The sequence below is a fragment of the Rhipicephalus microplus genome, chromosome 5, assembly GCF_043290135.1.
Source record: "Rhipicephalus microplus isolate Deutch F79 chromosome 5, USDA_Rmic, whole genome shotgun sequence".
Taxonomy (NCBI): domain Eukaryota; kingdom Metazoa; phylum Arthropoda; class Arachnida; order Ixodida; family Ixodidae; genus Rhipicephalus; species Rhipicephalus microplus.
In genome coordinates this window covers 129,606,412-129,627,862 of record NC_134704.1, presented here as the reverse complement: position 1 = coordinate 129,627,862, position 21,451 = coordinate 129,606,412, and the positions used below count along the sequence as shown (strand labels likewise).

The window sequence follows — 21,451 nt, the reverse complement described above, 5'->3', positions numbered from 1 at the left end:
CCATTTGCAAGGCGTGGTTAGCATGGCACTGGCATTCTAGGAGCAAGTGTGCCAGGGTGTCTGGTACGCTGCAGAGCGGGCACATGTAGGCATGTGTTGTTGGGTAGAGGCGGCGCATTATTATGCCATGTATGTAAGTATTGCTTTGTAGGCGTCTGAAAATCGCGCTCTCTTCTTTTGTTTGTCTTGGATGGGGTGGAGGGTTCACCCGTCGCTCCAGTTTGTAGCGTTGAAGTAGCGACGAGTAATGTTTTTTACTACCTCCATCTCTGCAGCCACGGATTTGGTATCCTTTGATCCCAGGGCAGCCAGGCTGACATGCTCGCGGGCAGCGGCGTGAGCCGCTTTGTTTCTCTCTAGACCTTTGTGTTCAGGAACCCAGATTACGCAGGCATATGGAAGTGGAGAGCTTCGCCGCTGCAGGATGTTAATTGCGTCGTCGGCTGAGACGCGGCCCTTCGCATAATTCCGGCAAACGGCTTGCGAGTCAGTGAAAATCACGGCGGCGTCTTTACATGTGGTGGTGGCGAGAGCGATTGCCGCTTCTTCCACTGCGTCTGAGTTGCGTGCCTCTACTGTGGCCGACGCTAACTCTCGGCCTTGACAGTTGATGACGCTGATAGCATACGCGTTTCTACGGGGGTTCTCTGCCGCGTCGGTATCGCGGGCGTTTGGGTCTTGCCAGAACTTTCGTTGAAAAGCTTCTGCTCTAACCTTTCATCTACTTTTGTAGAATGTGGCGTGCATGTTGCGTGGGATAGGCGCGATGGACAGGGACTCTCGAACGTCCACCAGGATATGCATTTACCGGTTTGCATCCGCAATGTATGACTCACTGTAGTTGAGATACCAGAGTACTGACCTCCCAGTGGGTGTGAGCTTGAGTCATACCAGCTGGCTGTTCTTGTGAGACTCCGCAAGCTCTTGCCACGTGTTGTGGACACCCATCTTAAGAGGTTGTGAAGTAGAAGCCATGGGTGGTAATTCCATAGCGGTTTTGGTTGCCTTTCTTATCATAACATTAGGTTTTTCTATTTCCGCCATTTTTAAACAGAGATATGGCGTGTCATGCGTGATGCGGCTGGTGAGCAGAGCTTGCATTATTCGTAGGGTTTTTTTGTTATTTAAGCCCATTGCATTGGTTCGCGATCCTCTTGATGAGGTGCGTGAACTGCGAGGGAGTTCTCTGGAGTCTTGGTATAGTGGCCGCTCTCGATACATCTTTGTGTATGTGAAGTCCGAGCACACGTGGCGTATCAACTTTCCGAATGATTCACCCGTTGAGAGTGACGCAAGGGTCGGGCTCTTCGTATATGGGAGGCCTGCCTCTCGTTTTTTCTTTGAGTACAAGGTGCTCAGACTTTTCGGGGGCACAGCTGAGGCCGCAGGGTCGGAGATACCTTTCGATGGTGTTTACGGCATCTTTTTAGCAGCTCTCTTGTCTGCCGATGCTCGAAGACTTGATCCAGAGCGTGATGTCGTCAGCGTAGATTGCGTGCCGTACATTTAGTATTTTATCGAGAACCTTATGCAGATTAATCAAGGCCACGTTGAACAGTAGCGGTGACATGACCGAACTCTGTGGCGTACCTCTTTTAGGTAGTTGGAAGCTATTGCTGCGTATATTCCAGGTGCGCACAGTTGCTAACATTCACATTTTTTGTAGAAGCGTTGTATCCAATACACACTTGTTAGAAATTTTGTGCATTTTTTATATAATGGCTGACGACGATGAAGAATTATGCCTGAATTGGGTATGCGCCGCAGTTATGAGGTGAATTCAGGCAACCTGAAGGATACGTTGCTAGTGGTACTGCCAGATATAGCGAATTTTTCTTTCTCTTTCTTTGTTTTTGCCAATTGGTTTTATATATTCTGGTTTATCAAATTCTTCTACATTTTCCCCCTTACTTGAAGGAACAGTATTATTACTCTTATCTAATTTCTCTCCTTTTTTAGCAAGCGTTGTACTAAAAATTTTCATTGAAGGTACAGTCACCGCGGCGTCTTGGCAAAACACGCAGGAGGACTTAGGGAGTGACCACTCTCTGATAGAGATTACGGTAGACACGGGCCCGAGCGTTCGTAGAACATACTCTGAAAGCACAGGCCGTAAACTCAAATTAGTGCAGTGGGACGCGTTCCGCAAAAAGCGAGCAGAAGGCGGGCGAGGCGACGAGCCGATCACGGATATAGACGAGTGGACCGCGACGCTCAATCGGGACGTAGACGCGGTAACGTGCCACATCCCGCCCGAAGCGAAGCTCGAAGTAATCGACAGCAGGCTCCTACACATGTGGGAAGCAAAGCAAGCCCTACTCAAGAGGTGGAAACGCCAAAGACATAACCGGGCGTTGAGGAAACGCATAGCACGGTTAGACAGAGAAATTGAGGAACATGCGTTCCAAGTCTGTAGGTCACAATGGGAAGACCTGTGCAACGGCCTCGAGCGACAGATGCGCGGGGCGAGTGCTTGGCGCCTTTTCCGGCACCTATTGGATCCGGAAGATACTCGTGCCGCTCAAGGCCATAAAACTCGGAGACTTGTGAACGATCATAAAGGCGATGACCTGCTCGGTGCAATACGTGACCGTTACTTTAAGTCGGCAGAGAGCGTCCAACACCCAGATTATGACGGCGTTGCTAATGAGCAACTAGACGCCGAATTTAGCGAAGCGGAAATACGGGCAGTCCTTTTTGAACTAAACACCCGATCGGCGCCCGGCCTGGACCGGGTTTCGAACAAGGCTCTCCGCAACTTAGATGACCAGTCAATCTCCCGATTTGTGACTTATATCAACGAGTGCTGGCAACGCGGTTCCCTTCCTGAAGCGTGGAAAAGAGCTCGAGTTATCATGATTCCTAAACCGGGCAAGCAGGTTGCGCTTGATAATCTAAGGCCAATTTCGCTCACGTCTTGTGTAGGAAAAGTTCTGGAGCACGCAGTCCTCAAACGCGTGACTGACTTTCTCGAAGTCCGCGATGTATTTCCGCACACCATGCTAGGATTCCGCCGCAATCTCTCCGCACAAGACGCGTTGCTTCAGCTGAAGCACCACATTGTTGATGACATTACCAGCTCAACCAAGGCGATCCTTGGCCTAGATATAAAAAAGGCCTTCGACAGCGTTAAACACGAAGCAATTTTAAACAGAGTTCAAACATTAGGACTAGGACAAAAAACATATAATTACATACGTGACTTCCTTGCCGGCAGACGCGTACGCGTCGTCGTTGGAGATGTGGAACTGCAAGAATTTGAGATGGGCTCGAGGGGCACGCCACAAGGCTCCGTAATTTTGCCATTACTCTTTAATTTAGTTCTATTGGGGCTACCCGAGAAATTATTAGGCATACAAGGATTGTATCACAGTATCTACGCGGATGACATCACCCTCTGGGTTCCCGGCGGAGGTTGTGATGGTCACGTCGAGCGTACGCTCCAGGCAGGTGTAGACGAAGTTCAGGAGTACTTGCGAGGAACGGGCCTCGAATGCTCGGCAACCAAGTCGGAACTTCTAATCTACAAACCTACAAGTAGAGGTCGCAAAACCCCGCGCGACGAGGAAAGGGAGTGCTACAAAATAAGCGTTCTATTGGCAGATGGCACTCCCATTCCACACGTAGACAAAATTAGAATTCTGGGGTTACACCTGCAGGCAAACGGCCATAATGGTGAGACGGTGCGATGACTACGTCGTTCGGTAGACGACACGATCCGACTCCTACGTCGTATCACGAACAGACGTACTGGTATGCGCGAACACTGCGCAATCCGTCTAGTGCAGGCGTACGCAATAAGCCGTATAACATACGTTGCCCCCTACCTCAAACTGCTAGGCTCAGAAAAAAACAAGATCGAATGTATAATACGAAAGGCTTTCAAGAGAGCAATTGGAGTTCCACTGAATGCGAGCACTGAAAAGTTACTAGAACTTGGACTGCACAACTCACTCGACGAGTTAATTGAGGCCCATGTCGTTTCGCAAAACGAACGCTTGTCGGGGTCTAAGACGGGTCGACACATCCTCGAGTCACTTGGCATCCGGTACCACACTCAGCAGGGAGAAAAAGCGGATGTTCCTGCCTCGGTTCGCGACCGCCTAATTGTTCCGCCGCTTCCTAAGAATATGCACCCGACGCATCACGTCGGGTGCCGTAACCAGCGAGCTAGTGACCTTCAAAAGAAGTATGGCACTAGCGACGAAGTTGTGTACGTAGATGCCGCGAGATATGGGGACGGGAGACACGCACACGCCGCTGCGGTCGTTGACCGTGCGGGCAAATGCCTCGCGAGCGCCACGGTGACCACGGGACATACGGAGGCGGCCGAAGAAGCCGCGATAGCCCTAGCAATCGCCACGGTGCCGAACGCTACGATCGTAATCAGCGACTCGCAGGCAGCAATCCGCGGCTTCGCGCGCGGCCGCGTCTCGCGGGAAGCGGCCCGCATCCTTAAGATGTGCGGTGATGGTGACTCAGCGTCGCGATCGGCACAACAAAATTTAACAGTCTTCCTCCTTTGGACCCCGGCACACACCGATGTCCCGCTTCCGGGCAACGAGGCGGCCCACGCCGCGGCTCGAGGTCTCACTAGCCGAGCCGCGGCACATTCCGTGGCCGCCGCCTCCGCTCCCGAGAACGGGGCTTCTGATCTGCCGGATCGAGACACTTCGACAGACACGCAGCGACATCACAGACCACAATGGTCGTGGGGTGATCGTCTCATCACGTTCCGAGATATTACGCAACACTACAGACTGGAAAGGCGAAAGTTCCCGCCACCGCATGACAAATTAAACAGACACGATGCCGTAAGCTATCGCTTACTACAAACCCACTCTTACCCCAGCCCGGTCGTCTTACGCCACTGCTACCCGCACTTACACATTACCGATCTATGTAAAGCATGCGGGCGCAGAGCAACGCTGCGCCACATACTCTGGGAATGCGCCGGTAACAATGGTCGAGAAACGGCCGCCGTTCGCGATGCGCCTATGGCGGCTGCCAATGCCAGGCAACAGGAAGCCTCGAGCTCACTCGTTCCCGCCGCCGTCCCGTCTGCGGGAGCCGCGGGGGACCTTCTCCGTCGGCGACGCCGCCGCTGGGAGGCGGCGCTCAGAAGCTCGGAGCTCAACGACCAGCTCTGGGCTGTCCGGCAGGCCGAAGATGCCGCCCGAGTTCAGGGACTCAGCGCCGCCATCTGAGGCCACCAAGACCAAGCTGCCGGCCAAGTTCTAATAAAGTTTCCTCTCTCTCTCTTGAAGGTACAGTGTGGCCAATCCCCTTTGTGGTTATGAGCCAGGATGTTCTAGGCGACAAGACACGACAAGTTTGTAGCTGATCAAGAACAAGTTTTCTAACGGGTTGGAGCATTGGACAACCCCCAAATAAATTTATTTCATTCGAATGCATTGCATGACCAACTCGTTAGAATACACATTGTGTGACGACTAGTTGTTCCTTTGATGGTCTAAACGCGTTTATACTCATATTACCGCGATTCCTTTCCCGACGTCAGGCCTGCCTAAGGCTAGTTTACAAACGAGTTCCAAATACTGACATAGCTCAGTAGTAGAATACTGAGCATTCCCATGCAGATGCACATGGAACCAGCGCTACTTCAGTGGACGTTTTTGTGTACGCCGGCTGCACGAGGTGTGCACCGTATGGCGCCGGCATCAAATTTCGTGAGTCACAAACGCTTGGATGACAAATAAGAAACCAAAAAACAACTATGTGAGGTACTTAATTAGCACGCTTGCTCATAAAGAAAGATACGACATCAAGAGTGGCCACTCAAGCCTTTTTTTGCGGCTCAGCTATAAAAGGTCTGACCAACCGCTAGATGGCGTACGCATGCTCGCTTCTACTCCTTTTTCAAGGCATGTAATAGCCACCTTGGAAGGACATTGAAAACCTAAGATTGGCATCGAATTTCTGCAAAAAATAAGTTTTACTGATCTGTGCAATTTTCCACATCTGTTTTACATGGTGCCCCTCGGGGTACGTTTAATGTTTTGCCACAAAAATTTGTAAAGCCTGACAAGTGTTCTCTTTCTGCATTTTTTGCACAATTTTTGCAAATTTATGTAGTTTAGATGCACTGTACATGTATTCACTTAGAGGAGGCATGAGTGTGTAGCTTAGCGGCAAAGACACCCGCTTTCGGAGCATGAGAGTACGAGCTTCAAAAAGAAAAACTTGTGCTCTTTTATTTATGAAGACATTATTGGGTCTGACCAGTCATTTGTAGTAGTGAAAACATCGAAGTAGCTTGGATGCAGGGCTCCTAGGGGAGTGTCCGTTCTTTACGTAAGTGTGTTTCTCTATTGGCTTGCTTATGAACGCTGACGTCATCTGCACGCATTACAGTAAGAATATTGGCTCAATCATAGAGGGTTTACCTGAAATATGTTTGGGCTTCAGGTGAACATATATATCGATAGGGTTATTCCATCCAGAATTTTCATACGTGTACGCTTCGGCAGTAAGCAGCACTTGAAACGTCTGATTAATAGGTCGTCCGTAGTATAGGGCAACGCTGTAATTTGCCGTAGAGCCATCAATTGAAAATATACAGTGTACTGCTCTTGTAGGAGAAAACAGGACTTTGCAAGCTTTTCCATCAAACGTTGTCAAGTTGGGGGTGTTGACACGAAGTTTGCCATTGGTCAGGTTGAATCTGTACTGTGTGCCATTGACGTCAAATGGATTACGAACGGCGAAATAGTGGCCTGGCAAATCGAAAAACATGCCAGGTGGTACAAGTCCCCTGAAATATTTCTGTAGGATGCCATTTCTGTACGATGTATCTGGAAGAAAAAGAGGCGGGATGTCAGAGAGACACGGTAATTTGTCTGAGTTGCGGCAACATCCCATCATTTCAGAGGCCTCTAATGGAGCTATTTTTTTCTATTGCCTTGTCTTCTGTAGTATATCCTTACGCTCCAAATAGTGAGCCAGCAAAACCTATACAATATAATTTCGCGTCCTACTTATACCTCTAAGATGGAGTAAAAGTGGATGCGGCTGCATGAGAAAGCTAAAATAAATCACAAAGTAAACAAAGATGTGAGTGTGTTAGTGCTCTATTTATAATTCTTTTTGGGGGGCTGGTAAGGAAGAGATAATATATATTACTCAAAAAATAATACCCATATTTGAAAACGACAATAAAAATAGCATTTTAACGTATAGTACTACATATCACTCGCTAAAAATTACGTTCCTGCCTTTTCACTTCACCCTAAAAGTTTTTAGCGATTTAGTGACACACAATTAAACCATAACAATCAAAGGCACAACATAACAGGCTGCAGACACTTTTTTGCGCTGCCTTTTATTGAAACTTGTCTTACCTGAAGATGAGACTGTAACCGTTGGAGCGCTGCATTCAGCTTGCAACGCTGTATGAAGACGAAAAAATCTGTGTTAGTTTCGATAAATATGTTCCTGATTCCCCCTTTCTTCAAATGATTTTTAGATTTGAGTCATAAACTCTTAACATCCACAATCACGGTATGCCTATTACTCCACACATGTGGCTTATACCACCAAGAAACTAAAATCCTGAGAGAACCCCCAAAACTGTTGAATATAAGAACGACAGCTTCGCCTCATGTGTCTTCATAAACGCACACATTTTTAGTTGGACAGCTTGTGTCTCTCCAGTAGTTCAGGACGCCCCTGGATACACGGAAGCTTATGGTAGGAACAAAAAAAAAGAACAAGCGAAATCAGCGCATTGTCTCTTGCCTTAGTGCCCTTGTTCTTTTTCTTACGAGACATTTTCTCTGTTAAGTGAGAAGAAGTAGCCGATGCCGCCTTAATGACACCAAGCTCTCAAATTTCATATTTCAGTAAAACAAAATCAGACAAAACCGAAGTTCTTCGTACTGTGTAAGTTGAGCTATGTTCTTCCCTCTAAATCACTACTCTCTATCGGCAGTTTTCGTTACCGGGAGTTTTAGCACTGTGCAACATCACTCGCGCTTGCTACACCATCACAAATATGAGAGGACTGGTGATTTAGCAGAAAGAAATTTGTTCGCAAGAGATTCAGAAAATTAGGCAATGAACACATACAAGCGAGGCTATTTTATTTTGGCTTTGGCTTACGGATGTGCGAACGAAATGAATCTCTTTAACTTATTCGTCGATAAGCCCGTAATCACACGAATAGTAAACGAAGGCCCACCACCTTGTTAGGACTTCGGCTATGTTCCAATTCTTAGACAGCACGTAAGCAGTTTACGAAGACTGCTTAGAAGACAGCATCGAGCCCAAGCTGTCCCAGAAATGGGACACATTTATACGGCTGGATGTATGGATGGATTGATATGGCTGTACCCTTTTGATCGGGCGGTGGCTAGCGCCACCGAGCCGTAATACTTATTGAACCAGAAACTAGATTTATATTTTTCCCCTTTAAATAGTGAGGTTGAAGATTCGTACTTTGCAGTGAAGGATTTATTTTCACTCGTGCCTCGACTTTAGCCACCAATCAGATAACCTCCTTCTAGTTAATTCTACCCGCTTAAAGTTTATTTTGCCCTCACTGTCCCTAAACCCCAGTGCTTTGAAAAACTCTGCGCCATCATCCTGAACTATAGAGTGAAGCCCTTTACAGAACATTATCAAGTGTTCGGCAGTTTCTTCTTCCTCTCCACACGCACTGCATACCGCGTCTACCCCTTCGTATTTGGACCGATATGTCTTGGTTTGCAATACTCCTGTCCTGGCCTCAAACAGTAGAGAACAACCCCGAGTATTATCATAGATCCTTTCCTGGCAATTTCCTGCTTGAAAGTTCAATAGATCTCTACTGCGGACTTCTTATTCATGCCAATTCTCCACATATCGGTCTCAGCTTCCTTCACCTTCTTCTTAACCGATTATTCTTTTTGGTTTGACCCCCTGCCGTTTTCAAAGTATTTACCAGTCCATTTTCTGGTTCGCTTCCTTCATTTTGTATCGACATTTTTCCTGTACAAGTAGCTGAATACGTTCCTAGACCAACGCTCCTCCCCCATTTCTCTCAATCGCTTCTCAAATTTTATCTTGCTGCTAGCTTCCCTGCCCTCAAATGATGTCCATCCCATATCACCTTGTACTCACTGATTTGGTGTATTCCCGTGAGCTCCCAAGGCAAGCCTACCTATTCTACGTTGCTTAATTTCTAATCTTGCTTGAACTTCTGATCTAATGCACAAGACCGCGTTGCCGAACGTCAGACCAGGAACCATGACCGCTTTCCATATTCCTCTCACAACATCATACCTATTGTAATTCCACAGTGCCCTGTTTTTCATTACCGCTGCATTCCTGTTACCTTTAGTCGTCACGTATGTTTCGTGTTCCCTTAGGTACTCGGCCCCATTGCTTATCCATACGCCCAGATATTTGTATTTATCTGTTATCTCTAGCGTGACCTCCTGTATTCTAAGCTCACTACCTTCATTGTCATCAAAAATCATGACTGCTGATTTTTCTTTGCTGAATCTGAAATCTAACCTATCTCCCTCATTACCGCAGATGTCTACCAATCTCTGCAAATCTTCCTTGTTGTCGGCCAATAGCACTATATCATCTGCGTACATCAATGCTGGTAGTGCCTGTTCAATGAGTTTTCCTTGTTTCATGAAAGAGAGGTTGAAGGCCAGCGCACTTCCCTTTAATTTGGCCGCTAATCCTCGTAGGTACATCATGAATAATAAGGGTGACAGGGGACACCCCTGCCTAAGCCCCCGTTTTACCTCTGCAGGCTTCAATACCTGTTTTTTCTACTTTATACTTACCTTGTTACCTTTATAGATATTGCTACGATACTGAGGATGCGCGTGGAAGAAGAGGAGAACGAGGTTGGCACGAGCGGTGATCAGCCAGATCCCTGGACTCTCGCATTGATCATCTTCTGTAAATAAAGGCATCCATCGCACCGTAACAAGATTGGTGGAGGTGCGGGGTACAGCGGAGCGATCCAAGGCCAACGATCACGGAAGCGCTACCTCAAGAACTACGCCGAAGCCGCCGACTGGCTGGTCTACCACCGCTCTCTATGGATCCGATTGCTGACGGCGACACCATGCACTCTTAGTCTGGCGCTGCGTGGCCCCGACACATGGTACCGCGAAGCTTCTCAGGGAGGGTCGGAGAAGACGTCGACGAATGGCTGAAACACTTCAACCGTGTGAGTAAATACAACTGTTGGGATGCGGCCTCCCGGTTGTCCAACCTCGGATTGTTTCTTCAAGGGACGGCATTGGTGTGGTTTGAAAACCACGAAGAAACAATAACGACCTGGGAAGCGTTTGAGAAAGAAATAGCGAGCTGCTTCGGGGACCCATTGATGAAGAAGAAGCGCGCTGAGCAAACTTTGATGCAGCGTGCTCAAGTCCCCGGTGAAACATGCACAACGTACATTGAAGAGATTCTGAAATTTTGCAAGTCTGTAGACCCACGCATGAAAGAAGATGACAAGGTAGGGCATCTTCTGAAAGGGGTTGCTGAGGATGTCTACAATTTTCTCATCGGCAAGGACACCTTCGCATCTGTAGTGGACGTAATACAACACTGCCGGTACGTTTGAGACACTGAAGGCTAGGCGCATCACTCCCAAATTTGGTAGACTTGCCAACGTCACCACCGTTGCAAGTGTCGACGTCCCTCCAACATCCCCTTGTGATCTTGCCTCAATGATCAGGCAAATCGTACGCGAAGAACTTGGACGACGTGATGCTGTCAACCCACCGAGAGCACCTGCTATCAACACCTCCCCGCCATACGACGCAATGTGTGCTGCCGTTGACGCCACGCTATATGATGTGCCCCAATCAAGAGCACCAGAGCCCCCAACCGACAACTTACATCATCGCCGTGGTTTCCAGAACGCCTCCCGCCAACCACCTACAATGGTGTCTTCGTGGGACTATCATGGGCACATGGCGCCTCGTGGAAGGTTTGGCGACGTGCGTGAGGCCCCTGTTTGCTATAACTGCGGTTTCCGTGGACATGTGGCTCGATTCTGTGGTCAAAGGCGTCGCCCCCAGCAACGCTACTACGAGGGACCATCAGCTTCTTCTCGACAAAACCGCTGGCGTGGTGGTATGCGTTCAATGCGGCACGCGTACGTTAGGGACGGCTTCCAGCAAACGACCCACACTGATACACATGTAGGACGCAATTTCCACCGGAATTTACGCAACGACTCGCCTTCCTCCGTGCGAAGCTTGACACCCCCTACAACACGCCGGTTCCGTTCCCCATCTCCTGGTCGACGCGTCACCTCTCCGCCTCCGGGAAACTAGGTGGTGCGGCCAATGGAGGTGAGGTCGCCGAACATTTGTCACTACATCCGCCTCTGCCTCCACCCGTTTTTATGACGCAAAATAGGGTCCCCGTGCTTATTCATGGACTTCCTACGATGACTTTGATAGATACTGGAGCAGCTGTTTCTGTGATGAGTCTTAACTTCAAATTGCGCCTAGGACATAAAGTGATGTTTCGCTGGGACAGCTGTGCATCATTTCGTGCAGTGAGCGGGGAGACATTGTGGCCGATCGGTGTGTGTGTTGTTAGTGTCACTTTGGGTGACAAGGTCTTCGAGGCTGAATTCGCCGTCCTGACCAGCTCCACTCATGACATCATCTTGGGCATCGATTTTCTACGCGAGTGCGGGGCTTCTGTAGATTGCGGTGCTGGCGAGATTATGCTATCGGCATTTACTGACGATCCTAGGTGCTGTCAAGGATCTATCACCGTCATTGAGGATGTTGTCTTGCCGCCCAACTCGATGAAGACCGTACGCGTTGACGCCTCTGCCTCGGACGCCGGAAAGTTTGATGTTCTTGTGGAGCCCATTCCTCTCAGTTGCGCCAAGAAATATGTGCTCATTCCACATTGTGTTCTGTCGATCAGTGATAGGCGATCGGCCTTATGGGTGTCGAACTATTCAAATGAACCTGTTATGCTACCCTGCGGAATGCGACTCGCCCGCTTCGAAAAAACGCGACTAGTTTTATTGCATCTTTAAGTGACGAGAGAGTAGATCCGATTCGTGCAACGTACCATACAGAAGCCAACTTTCTGAGTAGGGTAAACAAGTCGCTATCATCAGAAAAACGTCAAGCTTTGGTCGAAGTCCTTGCGAAGCACGCTACTATATTTGACTTTGCGCAGAAAGAAGAGCAAATAAGTGTACCCGAGTGGCGTACTCGCCATGGGATTGACACAGGATCCGCTCACCCTATCCGGCAGAAACCATACCGTGTCTCATCTGCGGAGCGCAAGGTCATTACTCAACAGGTAGAAGAGATGTTAAAGAAAAGGGTCATCCAAGAGTCGTGTAGTCCTTGGGCTGCCCCTGTGATTCTTGTCCGAAAGAATGATGGTACATGGCGATTCTGCGTGGATTACAGACGGCTCAACTCTGTTACTAAAAAGGATGTCTACCCGCTTCCCAGGATTGATGATGTCATCGATTGTTTACAATCGGCATCGTACTTCTCCTCCGTGGATTTGAGATCTGGTTATTGGCAAATCCCCATGCACTCGAATGACAAAGATAAAACGGCCTTCATAACCCCAGATGGTCTATTTGAATTCAATGTAATGCCGTTTGGCCTATGCAACGCTCCAGCCACGTTTGAGCGCTTCATGGACTCTATATTACGTGGACTAAAGTGGGAAGTTCGTCTTTGCTACCTGAATGACATTATAATTTTTGACCGTACATTCGATGAGCACAACCATCGTTAGACATTGTTCTCACCTGCCTTGAGAGAGCTAAGCTCACCCTGAACTCTAAGAAGTGTGAATTTGGCAGCCGTGAGACTCTCGTTCTTGGTCACCTGGTGGACAAGCATGGCGTTCGACCCGACCCCCAGAAAGTCGCAGCAGTCAGCAGCTTCAAACAACCTCAGTCGGTACGAGAGTTGCGAAGCTTTTTGGGCCTGTGCTCGTACTTCCGTCGCTTCATGCCCAGGTTCGCCGACCTCGCTTACCCTTTGACGTCCCTACTGAACAAGAACGCACCTTTTCGGTGGTCAGCGGAATGCGAGTCGTCTTTTTCGCAACTCAAGTTTGCTCTTACGTCAGGGCCCGTACTTCGCCACTATGACCCATCTGCTGCCACAGAAGTTCATACCGACGCCAGTGGTGTAGGTTATGGCGCCGTCTTGGCCCAACGCCATGGAGCTGCTGAACACGTCGTTGCCTATGCCAGTCGCTGTTTAAGTAAACCGGAGCGAAACTATACTGTCACAGAGCAGGAATGTCTCGCGGTCATATTCGCCGTGCACAAGTTTCGCCCTTATATCTATGGACGCCGATTCTCGATTGTCACGGACCACCATTCTTTATGTTGGCTCACTGGACTACGGGACCCATCTGGTCATCTTGCTCGTTGGGCGTTACGATTGCAAGAACACGACTTTGAAGTCTGCTACAAGAGCGGTCGTCGTCATGCCGATGCCGATTGCCTTTCACGACTTCCCCTTCCGACAACCGAGTGTGACGCTGACAACTTTGATGAATATTTGACTGTAGTGGATACTCCGTTCCCTGACCTAACAACTTTTCGAGCAGAGCAACGCAATGACAACCGTCTCGCTTCTTTTTTTATTTCCGGAATGAACGGTCAGCGTGGTTTCGTCTTAAAGGATGGCGTTCTTTACAAAAAGAATTATTCCGGCGTAGGCCCTCACCTACTTCTAGTTGTGCCTACAAGTATTCGACAACACGTACTTCGAGCAATCACGACGACCCAACATCTGGCCATATGGGTTTTTCTAGGACATTTTATTGCACGCAAGAACGCTTCTTCTGGCCGAAGTTGTGTAAAAGTGTGACTGCATACGTTGCGAGCTGTGAGCAATGTCAATGCCACAAGCGTCCTACAACTCCGCCAGCCGGACTACCTCATCCCATAGCACCCCCGAGTTCACCATTTGACGTCGTGGATGTCGACCTGCTCGGCCCTTTTCCGCGATCAACGAACGGCAACCGATGGATTATTGTGGGCGTTGACCACCTCACACGTTACGCCGAAACTGCGGCGATTCCTGCGGCAACGGCCACTCAAGTTTCACAGTTCATGCTGTCACACGTTATATTACGCCATGGATCTCCCCGTGTCATCATCAGTGATCGCGGGCGGCAATTTGTTGCCGATGTAGTTGAAGACCTCCTTCGTCTTGCTTCGTGCCATTTTCGTCACACTACCCCGTATCACCCGCAGGCTAATGGTTTGACGGAACGAACAAATAGGACTCTCGTCAACATGATTTCCATGTATGTTGATTCTGGACACAAAACATGGGACGCGATTTTGCCATTTATAACTTTCGCCTACAACACTGCACAGCACGAAACAACGAGATACAGTCCATTTTATCTGCTCTACGCACGCCAACCCCGCACAGCTCTTGACACTATCCTTCCTTTTTCCGAGACTCATCAACCTACTCTCGCCGAAACCATTTGCCGCGCAGAAGAGGCCCGGCGCATCGCCTGTCTTCTAACTTTCGTCTCACAGAAACGCTCCAAGAACTGTTACGGCAGAAGTCACCGGCACGTGTGGTTTGAGAAAGGGGATTTGGTGTGGCTTTGGACGCCACTTCGCAAGCGCGGCCTCTGCCAAAAGTTTCTGGCCAACTACACCGGTCCGTTTGTTGTCTTGGAACTTCTCAGCGATGTCACGACGTGATATCTCAGCTGTTGTCAACTGGCCGCCGCTCAAGCAAGACCAACGTCGTTCATGTTGCCCGTCTAAAACGCTATCATCATTGCAACGAAGCCTAACTCACCCGGTGGGCATCGTCTGCAAAGGGGGAATTGCTACGATACTGAGGATGCGCGTGGAAGAAGAGGAAAACGAGGTTGGCACGAGCGGTGATCGGCCAGATCCCTGGACTCTCGCATTGATCATCTCCTGTAAATAAAGGCATCCATCGCACCGTAAAGAGATCCTTTGAAAGATTAGGGACTACATCTTCCACGCCTAGTGTGTCCAAACTTCCCCACAATTCCTCTTGAACTACGCTATCGTACGCTCCCTTGATATCCAAAAATGCTAGCCACAAGGCCTGTGTTTCTTTTTTGCTATTTCGATGCACAGCGTCAGTGATAACAGATTGTCTTCCAACTTCCTGTGTTTCCGAAACCCCTTCTGCAGTTCCCCCAGCACCCCCTCATCCTCTATCTATGCCTGCCGTCTTTCCTTTATAATCTGCATTGCCAGCTTGTAGACCACTGATGTCACTGTTATAGGACGGTAGTTGTTTATGTCAGCTTTGTCCCCCTTTCCTTTATAGATCACGCTCATCCTTCTAAGTTTCTATCCATCGGGAACTTCTCTATCGATTATTATTTTGTTCACTACCTCTCTCAAAGCCTGCTTAGACTTCAGACCTAATGTCTTTATCAGCATAATTGGAATGCCATCTGGGCCTGTTGATGTACTTACTAAGAACCCTTTTCTCAGCCCTTTCCCACTCTCGTTGTGAAAATGGAGCCATTGCGCCACTTGATTCATCCTTGTCTATTGTGGCGGATAAAGCACTTCTTTGTTGAAATTTTTCTGTCACCCTTGTTCTTATATATTCAATAGCTTCGTCCCCTTCTAGCGTAGCACCTTGAGCTGTAGTTATAAATCTCTGCTCTAGGCTCGTCTCAGTTCTTAGGGAGTTTAAATGGTTCCAAAATTTCGCAGCTGCCTTTCTATATTTTTATGTACTTCTGCCAGCCACTGGGCTCCTTTTCTTCTAATCTTTTCATTGATCAGAAGGGATGCATCCCTTCTACAGCTTAGAAAGATTTCCCATTTTCTTTCAACATCATCTGTCGGTTCACCCCGCTTCTTAGCATATCTGTGTTCCCTAGAGGCTTCCTGACGTTTCGCTATGGCCCTCTTAACTTCCTCATCCCACCAACTTTTGGGTTAGTGTCTTCTTTTCCGGGGTGTCTAGTCCCATGCCTTAGCAATCTCTAGCTCAAACAGTCTAGTTAGATTCGTGTATGTCCACACTGTTTTATTATTAACCTCAGTGATTACTTTCTCAATTTGTTTAGTGGCTATTTCAATATGCCTTGCTGAATAAAAATTTTTCTGTAGTTGCTCATCTTGTCTCCTTCCGACTTTCACTGCTCTCCCAAAACTTAGCTTAATAGGTTTGTGATCACAACCCAGACTTCTGGAGCCACCTTCATCTATGTGCATTCCCCTGAGTTTATCATACATCCTATGTGACATCAGTGCGTAATCTATCATCGACTGCCGCCTTCCTACCTCCCATGTTATTTGCCCTTCACACTTCTCAGTACTGATGCAAATGATCAAATCAAGCCTTTCACACATATTCATGGTTATTTTGCCTGTCGGTTCGGTATACCCATCTATATCTTCTATGCGCGCTTTCACATCTCCTAGTATTATTATCTCGCACTCTCCTCCTAACTTCTGAATGTCATTTGATATACACTCTACCATTGCCTGGTTTTCCTCTCTGGCCTTTGCTCCCGTCCACAAGTAAACGAAACCAAGGAGTGTCATTTGCCCTGCCACCTTCCCTTTCCGCCATAAATGTTCCTTGCACTCCTTCTAGACCCTTTGCCAGTCTGTACTTTTATGAATCAATGCCCCATCACCACCCCCATTTCTGCTGCCTTCTGTTCTATTACAATATTCCCAGGCGTAGTCTGCATTGATAGGAGGTCGTTCCATGTCCCTGAGATGTGTTTCTACAAATCCGTATACCATCGGCATCTCCTCTCTTAGCTGTTCTTCTATCTCTTCCCACATCAGCCTGTTCCTATCACCCTGCATGTTAATATACCCTATGCCTGAATTGGCTCGGCGCTCGTGGCTACGTCTATTTCTGCCCCGGACTCTACCTATCTTAGATACTGGCGCCACTTTGGAATCGTATCTGTCCACCCACCTGTCAAAGAGTCTCCCTGGTTGTTTTCCTCGTTACTAGCTATCCTGCACCACGAAGGGCCCACTTGCCCCCCAAAAAAGCTACTGCGCGTCCTGCAAGTCGCCAACCCACCTCATGATCTATCCGCCCATCGAAGTGAATTCTGTCTGGTTGAAAACCACCCAGCCTATGCACCTCTCTGTTTATTTCCACCACCTCCAACGCAAGTGCGTTGGGCGTTCTGCGCAGTGTAACTGACTTGGACGGCAACCAGGTGCGCTCTCATGTTCTCTTGGGATGTGATGTAGTAACCGGCGTGATCTACGACATAAATGTGGCTATTTCTAATAATGACTTACAATTTCTTGTCAAGTCAACAACTAATACTCCAATTGTTGATGTCACCCGGCTAGGCAAGTCTCACTGTGTGAAGATTGCGTTTAAGAGCACATCACTCCCCTCTCATGTGAAGGTGGGGTACTTCAGACATGCTGTGCGGCCTTTCATTCAAAAGCCTCTCCAGTGCCGTAAATGCATGAAACTTGGACATGTGAGCAGCGTCTGTGAGAATTCGGTGGTATGCCACCGCTGCGCCGAGCCCCATGAAGCGGATAAGTGCGTCCCAACTGTCAAGAAATGCTCTAATTGCAATAGATCCCATGAAGCCGCATCGAAGGACTGCCCGCGGATTGAGAAGGAAATTACCATTTTGAAGGAGATCTCCGTCTGCTAAGAGTGCACTGCAAATACTGGATGCACTGAATCTAGTTCTTGCTAACTTCGTATAAGCACAATGGCTCAACAAAATCTCATCTTCCGCACTGAAGTTAAATGTGCGTCGATTTTTCAGTGGAATGCCAGAGGCATGAAGTCACGTATCTCGGACTTTCGCCAATTTGTCCGGGCTAATCAATTCCCTATACTTGTCATATGTGAACCAAACGTATCAACGCCTTATGATTGTCCGGTTATGAAGCTTTTTGTTCAGCCGCTTGCGAAGAACGAAGCAAAGTAATCGTTTACGTTCGCACAGACTTGACTTATCTTTCACACCCAATAAGTTCAAATGACGACAATCAGTACGTGTGTCTTCATGTAAAGAAGAATGCAGTTTCGTTCACGCTTATTGGTGGATATATATCTCCGTCATCGCGATTTGACTGCGACAGATTAAAAGACATCCTAATGAGGACCGATGGGCCTTGGATCACCTGTGACTTCAACGCCCATCACATATTTCGGGGGAGCACTAGGATGAATGCCAGGGGCCGGAACATTGTCACATTCGCTTCCGATTACGACCTTTCCATTATGAACGATGGTACCCCCACGTATCTGTGGGGTCTCACGTATGGCAGTTGCCTTGACCTGACATTGGTGTCACGGTGCTTCTCTCACAAAGTTAAATGGTTTTGCGATATTGAGACTCATGGGAGTGATCACATACCCACCCACGTGACGATCGATGGTATCATAAAAAATTTCTCTTCCGGTGTGGTAATTGGCACTGACTGGTCGATGTTTACATCACGTGTTGAGGACGCTTGCCAAGAAGGCCTCGCCTGCAGCCTGGAAAATACCATAGCGGAAGCTATGCAAGCGTCCAAATGTAAATTACCATTTTTGTCTAAAATAACAGTTTGACATCGAACTGGAAAAATTACGAGCTATACGAAGGCGTGCTGAACGACGATACAGACGCACAAGATCAATTTACGATCTGAGGGAAGCAAGGCGGCTCCTGAAAAAGATTCAACGAGGCATTTACAAGCTGGAGAGCGAACGCTGGAAAGCATTCTGCGAATCTCTAGACCCTCATAAACCACTGTCATATATCTGGAGAGCAGTTCGTGATCTTCGCTTCTCTCCGCAACTACGGCACCCTTTTAAAGCTTTGGCACTCCATCATGGAAAAACAGAGCTCGAGGTGGCTGAAGAGTTTTGTGCGAGAGTTGCCGGGAATATTATGAACGAGAGCATCGACGCCGTGATCGTTCCTGAGACGCGATTACCAGAAATGGACATTCCATTCACCATGGAAGAACTGGAAGGTGCTTTAGTCGCTTCTAAGCGCATGTCATCGCCAGGTCCTGATGGTAATACTTATAGTGCGTTGGGACACCTTGGACAAAAAGCCATAAAATAACTTTTAACATGCTTCAACAACTTCTGGCTCAGCGGCAGTGTTCCCCGAGAATGGAAAATAAGTCGATTATTACCACTTTTGAAATCGGGAAAATCACCATTGGACTTGACAGCGTATCGCCCTATCCCTCGTAAGCTGCCTCGGAAAAGTGATGGAAAGAATGGTTCTATTACGTCTCGAGTGGTACTTGGAACGATACACCGAATACCCTTCTTGCATGGCAGGCTTTCGTCAGGGCCGCTCCTCCATCGACTGTGTGCTTGACTTATCGACATTTGTTCAACAAGAAAAAAGTCGCAAGCGCATATCAGTGGCACTCTTTCTTGACGTGAAGGGTGCATATGATGATGTAGCTCACGATGCCATCCTCACTTCTCTCGCAGCAATGGGCATTGGTGGACAAATGTTTCATTGGATAAAAGATTATATAACTGGCAGGTGTTTCTTTATGCAAACATATGAGGGTACAACTGCTGAACATTACACCTACTGCGGAGTACCTCAGGGAGGTGTTTTAAGCCCCACATTGTTCAATGTTGCCCTCATTGGTCTGGTGAAGGTTCTGCCAAAGTCGGTGTGCCTATCCATATACGCCAATGATATTTGCCTCTGGAGTGCTGCAGTTACTCGCCCTCAGGTGCGTGCACGAATACAGCGGGCAGCAGCCCTCACAACAGCCTACCTTCAGAAACAAGGCCTAACTATATATACTGTGAAGTGCGCGTTGATGGCGTTTACACGCAAACCAATGACGCCATACCCTGTTTACATCAATGAACAGAGTGTCAAATATGCACGAACGACTCGTTTCCTGGGCATAATAATCGACAGAATTAAGTCTTTCGTGGAGCCCACATTGTGCGTACTTGAAGAAGAGACTGCTATCTATTGTGCATATAATGAAGTTCATGTGCGGGAAAGCATGGGGAACTTCTGTGGCCTCCATGCTACAGCTGTACAGGGCCCTATTTCTGGGTCTATTGCGCTACAGCTTGCCGCTACTGACTAACACTTGCAAATCCAATACTCATTAATTGGAGAGTTTGCAGGGTCAGGCACTGCGTATCTGCCTAGGACTGCCCCGATGCGCTTCTACTTATGCCACAATCATGCTTGCCAAAGACCATCCGGTCAGGACATATAGAGTTGTGGATTGCCTCAGAGCGCACATTCGACATGCTAGCCGTGTCCGCGACCACCACTTGGCCCTTCTACCCTCCAGAAGACCACGTGCTACGTTTTCAGACGTCATAGCCAAGCACCTAAACAGCATTCCATCAGGATATACGCCAGTTGCGAGAATGGCATGTCCTTTGTGGTGCCTCGACCAGCCGGAAGTACGTCTAGAAATTCCGGGAATCAAAAAGAAAAGCAATCACTCCAGAGTAGCATTGAAGCAAGCAACACTGCATATATTACATGAGTTGTACTTAAACCGAACGCAGATATACACTGATGGGTCCGTCTCGTCCAGCAGCTCATCAGGTGCCGCTGTAATTCCGGCTGCAGCAATGACAAGTTTAAGTTGTCGCATATGACTACATCTACGGCATCAGAGCTTGCTGCTATAAGGGCTGCTTTACAATATCTCGTTCAAGAACGTCCAGGAAAATGGGTCATATTCTGTGATTCGAAGGCAGCGCTTCAGAGTTTGCAGACTGCCAAGCGTAGGAGGAGTCATGACCAATTGGTACAAGAAATAAGACATTGCCATCATGAAGCTCTAGCACGAGGGCATGATATTATATATCAATGGCTGCCTGGACATATCGGTATTACCGGAAATCAATTAGCATCCCGGCTGCGGCGGCTGCATTTCCGATGGAGGCGAAAATGTTGAAGGCCCGTGTGCTCAGATTTGGGTGCACGTTAAAGAACCCCAGGTGGTCTAAATTTCCGGAGCCCTCCACTACGGCGTCTCTCATAATCATATAGTGGTTTTGGGACGTTAAACCCCACATATCAATCAATCAAATCAATTAGCCGATGATGCAGCCCGCTCAGCCCATGAAGGAACCCGTGTAGTCCCGATTCCTCTATCAAGGAATGATGCAGCAAGACAACTTTACCTGCTGGCTCGAGATCTCACACGCACGTTTTGGTCGTCTACAGCTTCCAAAGGTGTCAATTTTATGAACTGGATCCTTCGCTCAAGATAAAGCTACCATCACAACTTTCCCGCTCCGATGCGACACTGTTAGGCCGCCTTTGGTTGGGTGTTGCATTTACAAAGGTGTACTCCTTTCGCATTGGTATGGCAGACACTCCTACATGCGACTACTGCGGAGCTGAAGAGACCATCGAACACGTCCTGTGCAGCTGCGCTTGCTACGACACGCAGCGATGCCAGCTCCGGACGGTTTTGAATCAACTTGACCCCGGACCA

At 48.2% G+C, this 21,451-nt stretch overlaps 1 protein-coding gene across 2 annotated transcripts in view; it reads right to left on the bottom strand.

Annotated features, from left to right (window-relative positions):
* Window positions 1-21,451, bottom strand: part of LOC142817378 (uncharacterized) — a 72,596-nt gene that overhangs the window by 12,619 nt on the left and 38,526 nt on the right. For both annotated transcript variants that reach the window (XM_075894407.1, XM_075894408.1), the window contains exons 3-4: window positions 7,362-7,409; window positions 6,408-6,815 (exon numbers count right to left, since the gene is read on the bottom strand). In XM_075894407.1, coding sequence (XP_075750522.1) covers window positions 6,408-6,815; window positions 7,362-7,409 — 456 coding nt within the window. The remainder of the gene's footprint in view (window positions 1-6,407; window positions 6,816-7,361; window positions 7,410-21,451) is intronic.